The sequence below is a fragment of the Ostrinia nubilalis genome, chromosome 9 (assembly GCF_963855985.1).
Source record: "Ostrinia nubilalis chromosome 9, ilOstNubi1.1, whole genome shotgun sequence".
NCBI classification, from domain to species: Eukaryota; Metazoa; Arthropoda; class Insecta; order Lepidoptera; family Crambidae; genus Ostrinia; species Ostrinia nubilalis.
Window position 1 is genome coordinate 11,892,213 of NC_087096.1, and position 17,366 is coordinate 11,909,578.

Sequence of the window (17,366 nt, forward strand, 5' to 3'; positions counted from 1 at the left end):
ATTGCCAACTAGAGCCACCTAAATTATAAATAGTTGATTTTTATTAACTACTGTTTTAATTGATGAAAAATAACGCGGACATGCAATTAAATTTTCAAATAACGAAGATTTTTCTTTTATTTCAACTATTATGCCATTACCGATTATTTGTCAATTATTATAAATGCTGAATCCAGGCATTAGATCGTGAGTTTTCTACAAGTATTATTTTATCGATAAATGTATTACTTCAAAAACCATCTAAACTATTTTAAGACATAATATTGCTGCAGTTAATATCTAATAAGTAAGTATGTACTGAAAATATTTTTCTTTTGCAACAAGACTGAGATGATGCATGTTCACTGCAGCTTAATGAAACTTCTATATCCACGTAATATTTTGTGGTCACTTATCAAAAGTTCTTGGAAATTATTTGTAACATTCGGTTGGACCCAATCACCTTTCCATGCCCGGCGCGGTGCCGCCGTTTAGTCGAGACGGTAGAGCGAAATAGCCAGTCACCTCGCTCTCTCACACTCATTGTATTCCATACTTGGTTTTCGTTTTACATTTCGAGCTAATAGTGATGTGCAGTTATCGAGTTTTTGGGCGTATCGACAATAGAGCCTTCGAGAAGGCTTTGATTTCTATAAAAATCACTGAGACTTGTTGATGTTGAAGGTAAAATGTCAAATAGGACAGAAAGTTTAGCTTTTAATGTTGTATTACGCTCTTGCGTACTTTTTACTACAAAATCAAAGTGTTAAAGATTTTAGAATTTATTAAGGTTACAAGGACAAAATTATGCGAATTCGTAATACCAGCTATTGATTTCAATAAATCGACAGGCATATACCTACAAATCGGCGATAATTGGAAAAATGCGGTTTGTTTTCATTGAAAGCATGATGAGCACATAACAATGGTCGTAATTGAGGTCAAAATCGAGCAATAAGTTAAGTATAGTGAGTGCCAATTAGGTAGATATCTGAAATAATAAATTAATTAACCTCTGAGAGTATTTGCCGCCTTTGAAGCTATCGATATGACGGCAATAACGTCGATAGCAGCCAGGCCTTCGCCCTGCTCGAGACCCGTGTGCCGGGCGGTCGCGACGCCGCTGCATGATGTCATTCATCAGCACACACTCACACATAGAGCCCGCTCGCAAGCAACCGCGCTGTTTACATTCTGAACGCAGTGACTTCACGGCGACAATCCGTGTCTGTGATTTATTTATTTAATTATTTATAATACATAGTTATTAGTTACCTAGTTCAACATGGCAAACAACAGGGCCGCCAAATCTGGATTCGCCGCCGAAGCTCAGAGAAAGGTGAGTTTTCAAAACTTTTTCATCTCGACCGGGCTATTAACCGGCTATTTTACATAGTTATGTGCATAATCGCTCGCGCTTTTCAGCCTAGATCTCTGTAAATAGGTCGCATGGCGGCTAGGTATTGATTCGGGATGCTGTGAGGTCCAGAATTGTGTTACAAGGACTCAGCCCTGACCTACATTTGGGCACATGTTGTAGGTACTTGCGACATGGGCGCCAGATGTTCATTAAATATTATTATGGGCAATACAGGATTGCAGGCTTGTGAATATTGGACACGTACGGTGATGTACTGAGATGCCAACGAGTCGCTCCTACGAAGCAGTTAGGCTGGTATTTTAAATGCTTGCTTTACTTGGATTTGTAGACCTATTAGAAACGAATTAGATTTGCTACTAATAATTAATCATAACTTGGTGTCATATTTGGATTAATCTCAGAATCTTCACAAAGCTGGAAACAAAAATACCGATTAAAACTAATTACAATGGTATTTAACTTCTGATTTGGTATTAGAAATTCTTTTAGCTAATCTTATTCCAAGCTACCCGCACGTCAATACTCTACTGATTGTTGAACATAAAACATGTGACATAATCAACCAGCTATAACAAAAACATTCTCATTTGTCACTTTCCACGTGAACGATATTCTACCAAAAGGCTATTTAAGTAAATGAATCCACCAGCCTGGTCTAATTTAAACCTTTTAATCCTATTAACCATATTTAGCGGTTCAATGACAGCATTTTAGTGATGGTAATAACAGCAGTTTTAAAACATGGAGACTGTCGATAAAATTGTGACTTTACAGTTGATTTACGCTTTTACATTTGAAATGTTTATTTTTTACTTTTATATACCATGTCACCAGCCATGCATAGAATATTAAGCGGTACTACACGAATAATAATACCCATAGGTAACCCTTGTAAGCTACATAAACCCGTTTAGAGCAAAAACCGACGTCTTGGAGACAAGGGCATGTCCCAAAATGGGTCATTAACATTGATCAGAACAAAGAACTTGATGTGGATTCGTATCCACATACTCGTGTATGTGACTGGTTTTTCGTACAAATGTTTGTCAAAGTTTAAGATTTAACTTAAATATTTGATTGAAAGTGAAATAGTTGACGAATACAGTCCATTTTCTGATTCAGTTGATAAAAAAGTTTATTTAAGTCGATTTCGGCGCGAAATTATGCGCCTTTGATAGTAGGTAATACCTACTTACTGCGTTTCATAATTTAGTCACACGAAAATGACGTGACATACTATGTCACGGTTATAAATAATCGGCAACTTAGTCACCACTTGTATTTACGTTAATAAATTACTCTAATAAGTTTTATTACCCGCACGCTTTGCTATTCCTCAATACCGGATGGTTATGTAAATTTGTAAATAGTTCGTTGACATGTCGGTTAAAATTATCGACTTATCGTATTGAGTAGGAAAATCCCTGGAGCAATCAACTTTTTGCGATGTTCTGAACGTAAAAACATGGCTTTTAATCTACAATAATTCATCGATACATTTCAAATGCAGTGAAAGGTTTTTCACGTCACTATTTTTTATTAATAATAATTCGATTTTTTTAAATATTATTCAGTTGAACGTTAGAATATGAATTTATTTCTTATATTGATTACTATAATAATCAATCATTTAGGTAAACGGTGTATAGCCTGACCAGGAACATAAAAACCCTCGCCATGTTGCGGAAAACTAATGGTACTAATTTCTTTTAATGGCAACAGTAACTGAAAACTTCATTGACATGTCACCTTGCATGTCAGTCTATTGCTGTCAAAGTGTAAACAAACTTTATTTTAAATGTGCGCAATTGATTTTGTGAATGAAATTGCTAAAATCTTTTTATAGTCGTGAAAGAAAAGTGGTTCACAATGTATTAAAGTATTTGTCGAAGAGAAATACCAAGGGTTCGGATAATATTTTCATTGAATAATGTTTCCAACAAAGGTTGTCAAATTGACTGACATGTTTATCGTATAGTACAGTCCACTATGAAAATTAGCTGTGGTTTGTTTCAACTACCTATTTTAAAGTTTTTTGTCACTTTCTAAGTGTTGAATTTTATGGAATTGGGAAAGAAGTACCGAGTTTGAAGCGTTCATGAGCAGACATTGCAGTTGAATATTCAAGTTCTGAATTTGATTATTGATGAATAATAAAATAAATCCTACTAGCTCGATTGATGGTTTCATTTAATTTATTTAAACCAGGTTACCTATAATAATATTTTTTCGTTAATTTATGAAAATATCAAATTAGCCCGTAATCCTGAATCCTGATACATAAAGTTAGCCTATTAATTTAACACAAGTACGACTGTACTCAGTGTTGCACTATCAAATGCAATTGACGCGCCACTATGCCAGGGTTTTTATGTTCCTGGTCAGGCTATAGATATTTTATTTTTTATTTATTTAATTCTAAAGTTTTGGATTATACCAGAGTCAGACAATGTACCTATACTAAAACGTTCGTTTTCTCATACAAGAATGGCGATTTGAATGACAAGGTTCCTCTTTAGCAAACATGTAGCGTATCTCCTGTGAATAATTTATTTCCCTCATAGAAGCGAGTTAGCGAGGTTAACAGCATAGTTGAAGAAAATGCAGTAACAAGACGTATTTTCGAAGCATTAGATAGAATTCCGATTCAAATACAGTAGTCCAGTCAATGAATGCTTTAACGACGGTGTAGATAGAAATCCAAGGAACACAATTTCTGACTTCGGGACTTTATTTAGACTAGTTAGGAGGTGAACATAGCAAAAGTCCCCGCCCTTAGCCCTTGAGCCGGCGGGGAGAGGGGGGTTTAAAGGTACTACTTTTCGGTTTTTCGCTTAATCCTCGGAAACTATGCGTCCTAGTGACATGACTACTATGAACCAAAAAAAGCTTATTCAATTTGCTACAGGTGAGACAGTCAAGTTTTTCTATATCTTTTATAGTTTTCACGGCATCTGCTCTAGAAGGTCTGTAATATTGGAAATTTTATTTTTGTCTTACATGTTCCCATCAGGAGAAAATCGACTAAATCAACATTAAGCCAACATTTTAGACATGCGGGAGCATGTTAAGCCTAGTTCCAGGGAGGGGACTGCACCGTGCGTATATTTAGACGACCCAATTGGAGCCACTTTTGACTCCTCATCACTCAAAAACTACTGTGCATTAACACTTCAAATTTGGCTCATGTGTTGAGACTTGCAAGATAAACATCAGCTTCAAATTTCATAAATATACCTCAAACAGTTATTTAGGTATTGACGTTCAAAAATCGACATTTAGAACACTAAAATCTATCTTCCACCTGTGAAAAGTTAAAATTTACTGGTTTTTTATTTGTTCCTTTGTATTTACACATCTACCTATCTGGATGCCAAATTTGAACCTTCAAGGTCATCTGGAAGTTGTTAGAATTTGGTCTATAGGTCAGATATGTAGATTTTTGGACGTCAATACCTAAATAACCGTTCGAGGTATATTTATGAAATTTTAAGCTGATGTTTATCTTGCAAGTCTCAACACATGTGAAAAATTTGAAGTGTTAATGCACAGTAGTTTTTGAGTGATGAGGAGTCAAAAGTGGCTCCAATTGGGTCGTCTAAATATACGCACGGTGCAGTCCCCTCCCTGGAACTAGGCTTAACATGCTCCCGCATGTCTAAAATGTTGGCTTAATGTGGATTTAGTCGATTTTCTCCTGATGGGAACATGTAAGACAAAAACAAAATTTCCAATATTACAGACCTTCTAGAGCAGATGCCGTGAAAACTATAAAAGGTATAGAAAAACTTGACTGTCTCACCTGTAGCAAATTGGATAAGCTTTTTTTGGTTCATAGTAGTCATGTCTCTAGGACGCATAGTTTCCGAGGATTAAGCGAAAAACCGAAAAGTGGTACCTTTAAACCCCCCTCACCCCGCCGGCTCAAGGGCTAAGGGCGGGGACTTTTGCTATGTTCACCTCCTAACTAGTCTAAATAAAGTCCCGAAGTCACAAATTGTGTTCCACGGATTTCCATCTATAATGCTTTATTGACTGGACTACAGACTGTAACAAATCTATTTATCAATAGGTTTAGCGCTGAACTCAGTCAGTACTTGAGGCAAAGGAGCGGCACAGGAGGGGTGACATTGACATATTGTGACGTGACATCTGAAGTCTCGCTGGAGTTTGACGTTACAATAACACCCTCCCGTGCCGCTTCCATACCTCAGACACTGAGTTGAATGCTAGACATTTAATATAAATTTGCCTCCCCAATCTTTCAGTCCCACCCATCGTAAGAAGTGTAGGCCAATTCCTCCACTTGCCTATTTCGTATCATCTTGATATCTCCATGTCTCCACTGCAGGAACACGAGCCTCTCATTGGAAATCGGGACTATTCCCACCTCTCGTTCCCACCACTGCAACTCCTGTGTAGCCAGGATCTACAGCTTGACCGCCACAAAAACCCAACCAATGAAGGTCAAGTTTGTCCCGGGGGAAAGTTAAACTGTCATTGGACCCGCAACGAAATTAATCAGAAGAACATAGGAGGAGTTCGAAATTAAGGTTCGACTTCCCTCCATTGCAAAGCGGATGACAGGTGACAAACAAAGGTTTAAAACCTTTAAGAAAAGATTATCCTACCTCTCATTGGAAAGGGTCGTAAATGGTTCCAGAATTACCTGATGATGATGATACGAATTTGATAGTAGACCTGTATTTCCACTCTCCAGTAAATGTAGCCAACAGTCACCTTAATACAACAATCATGTTCATTCGAAGTGTTTCTTAATTTTGAATCAATAAACTTAACAATGAGTGAAAGCAACATTTTTCTCTCGCAAAAATCGTCTGAGACTTGGTCCCACGAACAAAGTAAAATCATGTTTGAGATTATGTATGTTTATTGAGCGTTATTTATGCAAACAACTCATTAGGTTAATTAAATTAGCGAAAGCTGTTCTTTAGGATGATATTGACGCCTTAAGCTATGTCATTTTCAATGGATTTCGTTCTTCAGGGTGATTTATTGTTACTACTACATTTATTATCTGTCATTATCCAATGCAATTTTGAATGGGCTTCAAAAATTTAGTGATGCTACTGTTATTAAAATCTATTATAATTATTATGCTACAGATTATCTGTCCTTAGAATCAGCTCTATGGGTATTTTCTTATTCCAATCACTACTTACTATGTGCAGCTTTTTCATTCTACACATTAATAAGCCCACATTAATCTTACCTCCAGGACTCCGTTAAACACTTCGAATGAGGAGGTAGTATCCTTTCAGGATCCTTTCAGGATGCCTTTTTATCCTGGAATTTATGAGGTAAATGGAATTTGATTGATAAAGACCTGACTTAAAACTGACTGCCTACTTTTGTTTCACTCGAACTGAACCATTATCTTTTACGTTATCAACATTTATAAATTAAATATTCATTACCCCCGAAACGGTTTTTAACTTCAATGTGCGGAATTTTACACCAAAATTTACAGTTTTGCTTAAATTATCAGGAGGTACAAACGTGCATACCCCTAGGTCCACCCAAGCTTACAACTTAAGACATTAAGTTGCTTGTGAGTTCGTCGACCCATGTCATACGCTCTGTCAACCAAGCTTATACCACAGTGAAGGTAGGAACCTCTATGCTATAGTGGACTGACTGCAATGGCCCATCAATAAGGAAATTACTCTGTGGTCTGGCTTACATGTGGCAAAGGCATCACACTAGGATCATTTCTACCAATATTGGCTGACTGAATCTAATAAGAATTAAGATAACGTGTGTCAAAGACATAAGATGTCTTGTCCAATCAGACTGATTGCGATTACCTTTGTGTTGTTTGTTAGATGCAAGAACAATTTTGATACAGCTTTGCACTAAACTGCTTACACTTATGCAACTTCCACCACTTTAATTCCATAAGTTGGTAAACCCGTTATCTTAAAATTTCCTACGTGTTTTTTTTTAATTGAAGTAGGAACTGGTCTGAGTAGCATAGCAATTTCAATATTTTGTGAAACTTTACTTAGTGTAAGTACTTTGCATTTTTATCATTTACTGTAAGCCATTTCCGATATTTGCTAAATTCACTATTATAATGTTAGTAGCTCATTTGTGTTGGTATGGTATTTTAGTAACTTGTTCTTAGTGTCTTGGTGTAATGGTCATGCTTCATAACTTAAAATATTAAAAATTACAAAAACCTAAGAACATTAATCAGTATCCTATAACTTCGTTACATAATATACTAGCTCTAATTCAATAGCGTCCAAATTATCATGATTTCTGTGGGAATATTCAAATATTACAAGGAAATTTTAAAATGGTCAGTCAGGACACCTTTCTTCATACAATTTGGGTCAAGGAGATTGGACCGATGCGGCTTTTACAACCGGTTCTGTAAACATTTGGGGCCACTGCAGGTGATGGACCCGCGCTTATAAGGACTTGTACTGAGTTTAACGTTCCACGTGAAAACATTTATTACTTGCTTTAAGACGAAGCTGATATTTGAGTTGATATCGACGATCTTATTATTGAAGACTATAATATTACTTATGAACTTAGCGAAGACGATGATATGAATAACGGAAAAATTAACGGTTTCCATTCTTTAGCATCAGCTTTGTCTGAAACACTAGCATTTTTCGTAATTCGTCGTGATTTCTCTTGTACAAAAAATGTAACTGTCAAATTATGAATTATCTTCATTAGACTCATCAATTCGTGTATCAATTTCGATATTAATTAAGAATATGTACGAGACGTTTACAAAAACGTTTGTCGGGTTGTTCAAAACAAAATTGTTGTCCTTTATTATATTTCTTTTGAAACGTGTCGGTATGCACTTTATCAGCATTTCATGCTCGAACCAGCCAATATTTGCGTTACTAATACTCGTATCTACTGCAAAGTTAACAGTCCGTTTCTTGATATTTCAAATAAGGAAATACATGACTATCAATAAGATGCAATACAAAACTAATTTTACATAGTTCACATAACAAAACTACAAGCGACAAGTCTTATAAAGTAGAAAATAAAAAGGTAGAAAGAATTCTTTAAGGGAATGAATGGAAGTTAATTGCGACTGTGAATTTACAGTTAATTTAAACCTGAATAACTGAAATAGCCAATCAATTTGTGACTTAATTTGGCCTATGTAGTCACCGTATTTGTGTACTCATGTGAACAAACAGGTAAAGAACAGATGTTCGATTAGCACAGAGTTTACTTTATACTAAATCGTCGGAACGGTGACTCACTCGCAGTTCACTTACAACACAAACCACGCCTTATATGGTATGGTATGGCCTTACGCAGGATATATTTATAAGGCATAATACGGGTCACTTTCAAAAACCAACCATATGTTTGTGATTGACTGGCCAGAATTTCTCTTTAATTTTTCGTAGGAAAAGATTTAATGATATGCGTGTTTTGCGTGGCATAATTTTTATATAAAAGGTCACGCATATAGACAGTTACCACCACACCCCTTCCAATAATATAAATTTACAACGATAATAATTTGTATTCTGTTGCTGTACCTAAATAAATAAATAAATAATAATGTTGATTCCAGATTTTTTGGTCTTCAACTCTGTTTTAAACATTTGGCTCTCCCTGTGATAGTTTCTTGAATAAAATGAAATACAAAAAGTAAGTTACTACAAAGAAAACAAGTAATTTAAAGGAACGAATAGCCAGTTAGAATACCCAAGTTCTATTTGTACAAGAGGTTTGACATTCGTCATAACTTTCCACCTTCAGCAAAACACAATGTGTGGCCTAGGATGAAATTCTATACGTCCACTAATGTTATTGTTGTATTGCCCCTTTGTTTATAACGTCGTATTGCTACCACACGCCTAGGCTGTAACGTATACTTTGACACCTTCACTTTAGTAGGGAATTCGATATTGTATGTTTTTGTGATTTGAATATTCATTCGTCTAGACAAGCCAAATCAATGGCGTCTTCTTACGAACGCATTTTGTCATTGTGATCATCCATTCGGCCCACCAAATCGACCATAACTCCAACCTTGTGGTTATTATCTATTGTCAATATTTATTTAAGTATTTAAACCCTGGCATCGTAATGTTAAATTATGTTGACTCTACTGTCGAAATATCGTTCGATTTGAGTTTGATTCTATTTAAATTGTTACTGTTTCCTTGCTGCCCATTGAATAACTTTAAATTCTGTTTTCTGCAGTTCAAATGACATGTTTATATTCTAAAGTGTGAATTCTTATGACTTTTTAATATGAGACAATGAGTAATGAGTCAAAGTCTGTACTGTCTGTACAAGTACTGCACGGTGCATAGAAACCCATTATTTTGATGAATTCACTTTAAATGCATTCTCCTTTTACTATAGTTATAATTTTCTTAGAAATAGGTAGGTACTCCTTATTAGTATATCATTAAAAAATTTAACTAATTTAATTCTGGTGCTTCTTCTCGCACTATTAATTTTTCGATTGATTTGAGATAAAGTATCGTCTGACATGGGGCTAGACGCTTAACAATGGTTTAATCGTTCTAACCTTGGCCTTCAATCGGCTATTGCCATGTATTCTACGGGCCTCATGTAACATTCCTTGCGATATTGCGGTTTCCATACTTCCTGGTAGTTTAAAACATTTGTATTATGGAGTTAGACAAAATTATCCTTCAAAGTTAGATTCTATCTAGCTCCTCATGTAATCAGATATGATTCTTTGGCTTGCCAACTGTCATATCCTTTTATGGTTAATTCAATGAATTTGTGGTCCTAATCTAGTCAGTCAGGCTGACCTCACATTTACATCTCAATTGGCGAACTCCTCTTTACTGTAACTTGCAATATTTTATGTGCAACATTCGCCACAAGCTCGTGCAGCTTACAAAGCGCTCTAAAGGCAGCTCTTGCGAATCGATTTCTCAGTGCATTTCATTGACCGGAGGAACAACCTCGCTGGTGACCCCATTCTTTCTTCCTTACAAGTCGCCGGACTATTGTCGATGATTCTCAGCAAGGCTACCCGGTTTTTACCTCGATGCAATATGCATGCTGCTGCATTTCAATTATTTTTGACGCCTGTCTAGTTTATTCTCCAAAAACGGAACGCACCAGCGTGTGGTATAAAGGCAGCCTCTGACGCAACGATGCCTCAGAAACCGTTGACATTGAATCATAGTTATTTATGGCTACAGCCGTTTTTGTTGCTGAGCCGTGTATGGCTGGACCGGACAAAGATTAGCAGTGGCCTGTGAGCGCATGCCTTAATATCATTACCGGAGCATTGATATCCGTAATACCATCTATCTTGACCTCTTTTTACATATGGTGCACCAACTAAGAAAGGCCTTTGATGTTGCAGTTAAGAGCAGCAGATTTAGCTGCAGTTGGTGCCTAATTATCTTGACTAAATTGTACTGTACTGGTTAGCAACCACGAACATAGCAATAACATGCCTAAAATTTTCCTACTCATTGAAAGTTCAGTAGTAACTTATTATTAGTAGGTAATCTGTGGTTCAGTGCTAGAAAAAAAACTTCTAAAAGTCCTTAACATGAAAATAAAAGCGATTAACTAAAAAGGCCTTTTTCCAGTAGTGGACGTCTTTCGGCTGAAACGAACGAACGAACTACAAAATCATTTATCGAGATCCCTGAGATCAATAATTTGACCGAGTTATTATTTATTTGACAATGACCAATTTATGGAAACATCTGTGGTCGTCAACATTTTTGACATTGTAATTTATCATATTTTTGATAAATTCTATGTACAGACAAATAAAGTTATTAATTTCGTAATAGTTTGCTTCATAAACCCAACTAACGAGGTAGGTATGCATGCTATCAGGATTATTTCAACCCGACGACCTTCTGCGTTAGTTTGATAGAAACGTAATGAGTAACATATTGATAACACTGGCGTTTGCTGCATTGGGTAGTTGTTAGTTGAAAATAATTATTGGCCAAATCAGTCCTGCTATAAAATAACAAATGCCAACAAACTAAAAGCAAGACTTGAGACAAAATGCCATAAAAAATATGACTGCCAGTAGAAGCTGGATCATGGAGTGCTGAAGTTCAAAAATCGAATTGCATTGAATTAAAAAATAGAATTCCAATAAAACAAAAAAAAAGACGACGGTGCTTCGTCTTTTAAAAACGGCGTTATCACTGGCCATAAATAATGTCATTGACGTTCTTGTCCTCACTTTTAACGAACTTAAAATTAACAGTCTCTCGCAGTTTATATTCAAAGGAACTTAATAAAAATACACAGTCCCACATTCTAATTTGTTACAATGTGGCAGATGCCTAAAACGGGCCATACAGGACATAGCTTACAAGAACCACTTCCTTTGTATTGGAACACAAATTAGATAGCGCCTTAGAATTACAATGCAAGAAACGAACTGCGGTCAGTTAGTGATGTTAAAAGAATATCGACTTTCGATATCGAAGCGACAATAGCCCAATGATTTTGTAGACTGGCTGAATGATCCGAAGAACATTGGTTCAACCCCGCTACTGCTGGACTATTGCATTTAACCCACTCGTAACACTTAGGCTGGGTTGCACCATCTTACTTTAACTTTGACAAACGTCAAAAATCTGTCAAACTCCATACAAAAAGCACCGGTTATCGTCATAGTTACGGTCAAAATTAGGTGGTGCAACTAAGCCTTACACAAGCATAATAATAAGCTTTCTATTAGAGTTTAAAAAAATCACAAAAATAGTTACTAAGATTAAAATGGCCCGCGATTTTTTTCAATTAACTGCAGAGGAATGTTCTACAAAATGCAAAATTGTTTCTATTCTGTCAATTTGAAAATTGGGTTCTAAGTAAATATTCATAAACCTCTAGTTTTAAATCTAGTGAGGACCTTTCAAATAGAAGTCCGTAGTGCAAAACTTTATTATTCTATCATATTATTTATCATGTCTCATAATGTCATAGAAAAAATCTATTATGGAAATGTATGATTGCATAAATGGGTTGCTATTAATAAATATCGCTGCAAAAGCCATTCTCTTTTTATTTATATTCTTGAATTTATTTAATAATTTTGCATTTGATTTGAATTATGAATTAATAATTAATTTAAATGCAAGATGTTTCTCACTATCAATTAATGTTCCGCGTTCGCGTTTAGAATTTCATACAAAAGGAACATTGCTACAAAACTAGGGAAAACTATGGCTCTTCTCTTCTTCTAGCTGTCAAGCTTCTGAGAATAATGTTGTTAAACTTATCAAGGCACTCATTACTTGTGACACAAATACCGACTTTGAATCATTTGTACGTGTATTCGAACGTTTTAGATAACATTCTTTAGCGTATGTCACGTAGTCCTCATGACATAACTATCATGAGGAATCCCATGAAACTAGGGTAGGGAAACGATGACATCATAGTAAGCAAAGTCCCGCCTTTTGTAACCACACTGTTCCAACAAACAGGTTAGCTATTAGAAGCCATTTTTACAAGCCTTTTTACACAAGAATCCTGGCCAGCGATAACATTTTAAAGTAAAAAAATATGATCTTTTTTAGACTTTTCATCGTTGTTCAGCTCCTCAATAATTCTATTTTTAAAATTTTAAATTTGCGAATGAGAGTTTTCGCGATTGAAAAATCCGCTAGATGGCAATACGTAGGCGCGAGGTTCAAATGCTGCATGATTGGTTATTTTTGACATAACATTGACAGATATGTCAAAATCCACCAATCACGCAGCATTTGGACCTCGCGTCTACGTATTGCCATCTGGCGGATTTTTCAATCGCGAAAACCCTCATTGCAACGTTCCGTTTTTCCTTTTCTTTTTTTCATGCGGATACGGAACCCACACAGCCTGAATTCTACTAACATTTGTCAGTGTTTTTTGCAAACATTAGCAGGTTTCTGAGTAACGTGCACGCATCCTTAACGCATTACGTCATTTCTGGTTTTTGTTGATGAATGAATAATCCTGCATGATATTTAAAAAATTTCGCCAGATAAGTATTTCCTCAATAACACTTCTTTAATTTAGAAATAGTTTTTTGAGACTGTCGAAAACTACCGCATAAAATTACGTACCTACTCACTTAATAATTTAAAACTCAATGCACATAGAATACCCCGTCAGGGGGCATCCCTTTATCTATATAAAGCCTAAAGTATTCGTCATGAAATTCCTATGTATTGTTTATTGTGAAATGCTTGACATCATTATGATGTGGTCTCATTAAAATACCTACAGGAACATGAATAATGACGAATATGATTTTATTTCATCCTTGAACTAAATATTGCGGAAAACAAAACTCTAACTAATTAAGTTATTCTGTGACTCTACCATGATTTACGCGTGCCATTTCAGTTTGATTTCTGGTATTAATAATATTTTAATTTTATTATCCTTTACTTTAATGATACCAAGTAGTAAAATTACAATATTTTGTGTGCTTTATGACATCATACGTAATATAATAAACTTGTTTTCTTTATAATAAGTTGAGATTAAAAAACATATTTCGGCAATATTGTCAAACTTTTCTAAAGGCATAATCGAGAATTTGGATTTTTCATCATGCAATTGTGACTTAGTTTCATTCTGTACTACCTATTCTGAATATAATTCATCACATAGACACACTGCCGCATAGTTATTTATTATTTCTGGTCATATACCGACGATAAGCATGTATGAATGGTCAACTCGTTTAATAATTTCGATGGCGTGCACACCCATCCTCATTGTCGGCCCCAGGGAAAAGGCAGCACTGTAGCTTACTTACCTACATTGCTTATAGAGTCCCCTGTAGACTGCACTGATAATACTAATCACAATATTTATGACATAAATAAGTACGAAGTATACAATTAATTAGTTAATGATCAGATTAAAGCATTTCTTGTGTTTTGACTAGATTAATAATGGGTTGAAATCATTAAGAGTATTTTTACAATGTAGAGCCCTAAAACGGAATGTCGTGGCCAGCGAATTTAGCGAAATTTTAGACTACTTAAGTATTATCGTTATCGTGTGGCGATAGACGTAGTTGCCTATGGTGTTGGAAACCATTACCACATCACATCTCAAAAAATATCTAATGCCTAATGCTCGTACTCATTACACTTTACCTGCATATTTTGAAACCCGCAAGACTCGAGCCCACTGCCCTTGCAACCATCAGGCCTGACGGCTTGCAACAGACCATTAGCTCAAAAAATTCTTCCACTTCTGCCATTGATCAGACAACGCTCCCAATTATTATAGACCACTAGTTCAAAAAATCCTCTCCATCTTTGCAGATCAACAGCAAATACAGCGAGGAGCTCGCTCAGGAATGCCTGGAGTGGGTGCGCACGATCACCGGCCAGCCGGAAAACGTGTCTGGGGACATGGACAACTTCTATGAAGTCCTGAAAGACGGCACTTTGCTGTGCAAGTGAGTAGCATTCAGTTTTTGGACTTCTTCTTTCTTATGTAATTTTGGTGTCAGATTTGGAATTATTGCAAAGAAAAAACGGGACTATTCCCATCTCTTATTTCCACCACTGCAATTCCTGTGTAGCCAGGATCTACAGCTTGACCGCCAATAAAAACCCAACCAGTGAAGGCCAAGTTTGTTCCAGGGAAAGTTAAACTGTCATTGGACCCCGCAACGAAATTAATCAGAACATTAAATATTGCAAAGAAAAGTGATTTTTCAATTTGTGTGTCCTATCTAGTAACTTAACTAGGACCCTCGAATCAAATCAAGTCAAGTCAAACTCTTTTACTACACCATCACAACATCCTGGGCTACTCCTATGGTACAGCGACTCGAAAGAGTGTATTGACCTCCGATAACAGACGTCGCCATTTACTTAGGAATGAAACAATTTACATTTACTGACGACAACAACTTATTCTTTACAGGTTGGTGAACAACATCCAGCCTGGCATAGTGAAGAAGGTGAACGAATCAAAGATGGCATTCAAATGCATGGAGAACATCAACGCGTTCCTGGAAGCGGCAAAGAACCTCGGCGTGCCTGCGCAGGAGACCTTCCAGACTGTCGATCTGTGGGAGAGACAGAACCTGAACTCCGTGGTCATATGCCTCCAGAGTCTTGGCAGGAAGGTAACTATCCGTTCAATAGCGTAGTTTGAACCACCACAAAATGGTGACTCTCTTTATAAGGACAACTGGAATTTAATTTCTCCCCAGCTCGTGACGTGTTTCTTTAAAATTGTCGCCAAATAGGTATGCCATGTTCTGCAAGAAAAAAATCATCATGAAGTTTGTTTCGAAATATTAATGACACAGAAGCACAGAAGTTTTTCGTAAGGAATTTATTGTAATTTTCTTTCATGGGCTCAAGTAGCAGCAATATTTATTGCTTTACCGTATACTTACATAAGTAGAAGGCTAACTACATTTTCTGTTGCAAAATGTTAGTAGTAAGATAAAATGGTTTTAGAATTGCGTCATCTTAACATTTCTCTCTTCGTTCCAGGCCCACAATTTCGGCAAGCCATCCATAGGCCCGAAGGAGGCCGAGAAGAACGTTCGGAACTTCTCGGAGGAGCAGCTGAGGGCTGGCCAGGGAGTGATCTCCCTCCAGTACGGCTCCAACAAGGGCGCCAACCAGAGTGGCATCAACTTTGGCAACACGAGACACATGTAAACCCCGACATCCTAACATCACTTTGAACTGGTTGACATTAAAATTTAATTTAAACAGGATCGTTCTAAGCAAAAAGCTATAGATTTCTGCAGTTGTATAACTACCTTCTAGTTTTGGTAATGTTTAAATAACTTTGGCTACTTTGTGTCGTAGGTATACGATACCTCTTTTTACCTAATTGTCTGTCTACTTTGGCAACTAATTATTACAGTATAAGTACCTACTTATATTTGTAGAGGATAAGACGTACCTCGATGACTTACTCATTTTCTTCTCAAGTAATCTCCAAGTATTTTTTGCTTAGAATGAAACAGAATATACAGTGTGTAAAGAAAAGGTTGGCAAAAACTTTCATATTTGATTACGAGACCGCACAATCTTGGAAGTCTTTTCTTCACATTATTTTCACTTTTGTAACTAGTAATTTTTGCTTTCAATAAAAGGGAAATTCGTGAATTTCTCTCTCGGGACACTGTCAAAAGTCAATGTTAAAGTTTTTATCCGCCTATTCTTAACACCTACCTATTTAATAATGGATGTTAGAATTGAAATAGTTCACTATTATCCGTGTTGATCAATCAAATTATCTCTTTACATAAAGTTACTTCTCAGTACTTAGATTCTACTTAAAACTTAGAAGACTTAGTTTAAAGGACCATCCTGAAAATAGACAGGATTCTATGGACTCGAATCTCTGGGTGTCAAAATTTATTTTTGTAAAAGTATAGTCTCAGACTGTCAGTCATTAATTCGTATAATTTAGCATTTAGTTTTGTATAAAATATAACCATTCCGGAGTCATTCCGCATTTTGGAATTTATTTTTGTGCTGTTTTAATGTTGATGAAAAAGTGGTTTGTTTTATTTATATTTCATTACTATAAGTCATGTAGAATTACGTGTTTAATTCATAACTATTTTTGTAATTTTTAGGATTGATTATAATAAAATTTATACATTTATTTTTCTAAATAATGTGCCAATATTATTTTTACTTATTGACACTTTTTCACTTAACAGTACAATTTGTTAAATAATATTTTTCAAATTTATATAACTTACTAAGTGTAGTTATTACACTAAATTCTATTATATTGAAAATTGAATACAATTCTATTATATTGTGCCTTTTAAGCTCCCAAGGACTTTAAAACTAATACGTGGCTAACAGCAAAGTTTTATAAAGGCTTGTAGTTGTCTCTTTATTTAAAATAATTATATCGTATTAAACTCATCATTCCAGAATTTGTAGTAATTGTAGTACACACTGTGATTAATGATTTTATTATTATGTACATCTCTAACTATATTTTCGTATTTATAGTTATGTACTTT

General features: G+C 35.7%; 1 protein-coding gene across 1 annotated transcript; it reads left to right on the forward strand.

Annotated features, from left to right (window-relative positions):
* The first annotated feature begins 1,100 nt into the window (after positions 1-1,100).
* LOC135074668 (myophilin) lies at positions 1,101-16,120 on the forward strand. Its single transcript, XM_063969038.1, has 4 exons — positions 1,101-1,318; positions 14,671-14,807; positions 15,281-15,485; positions 15,862-16,120. The coding sequence occupies exons 1-4, from the start codon at positions 1,265-1,267 to the stop codon at positions 16,030-16,032; spliced, it is 567 nt and encodes a 188-aa protein (XP_063825108.1). The 5' UTR covers positions 1,101-1,264; the 3' UTR covers positions 16,033-16,120.
* Positions 16,121-17,366: the final 1,246 nt, after the last annotated feature.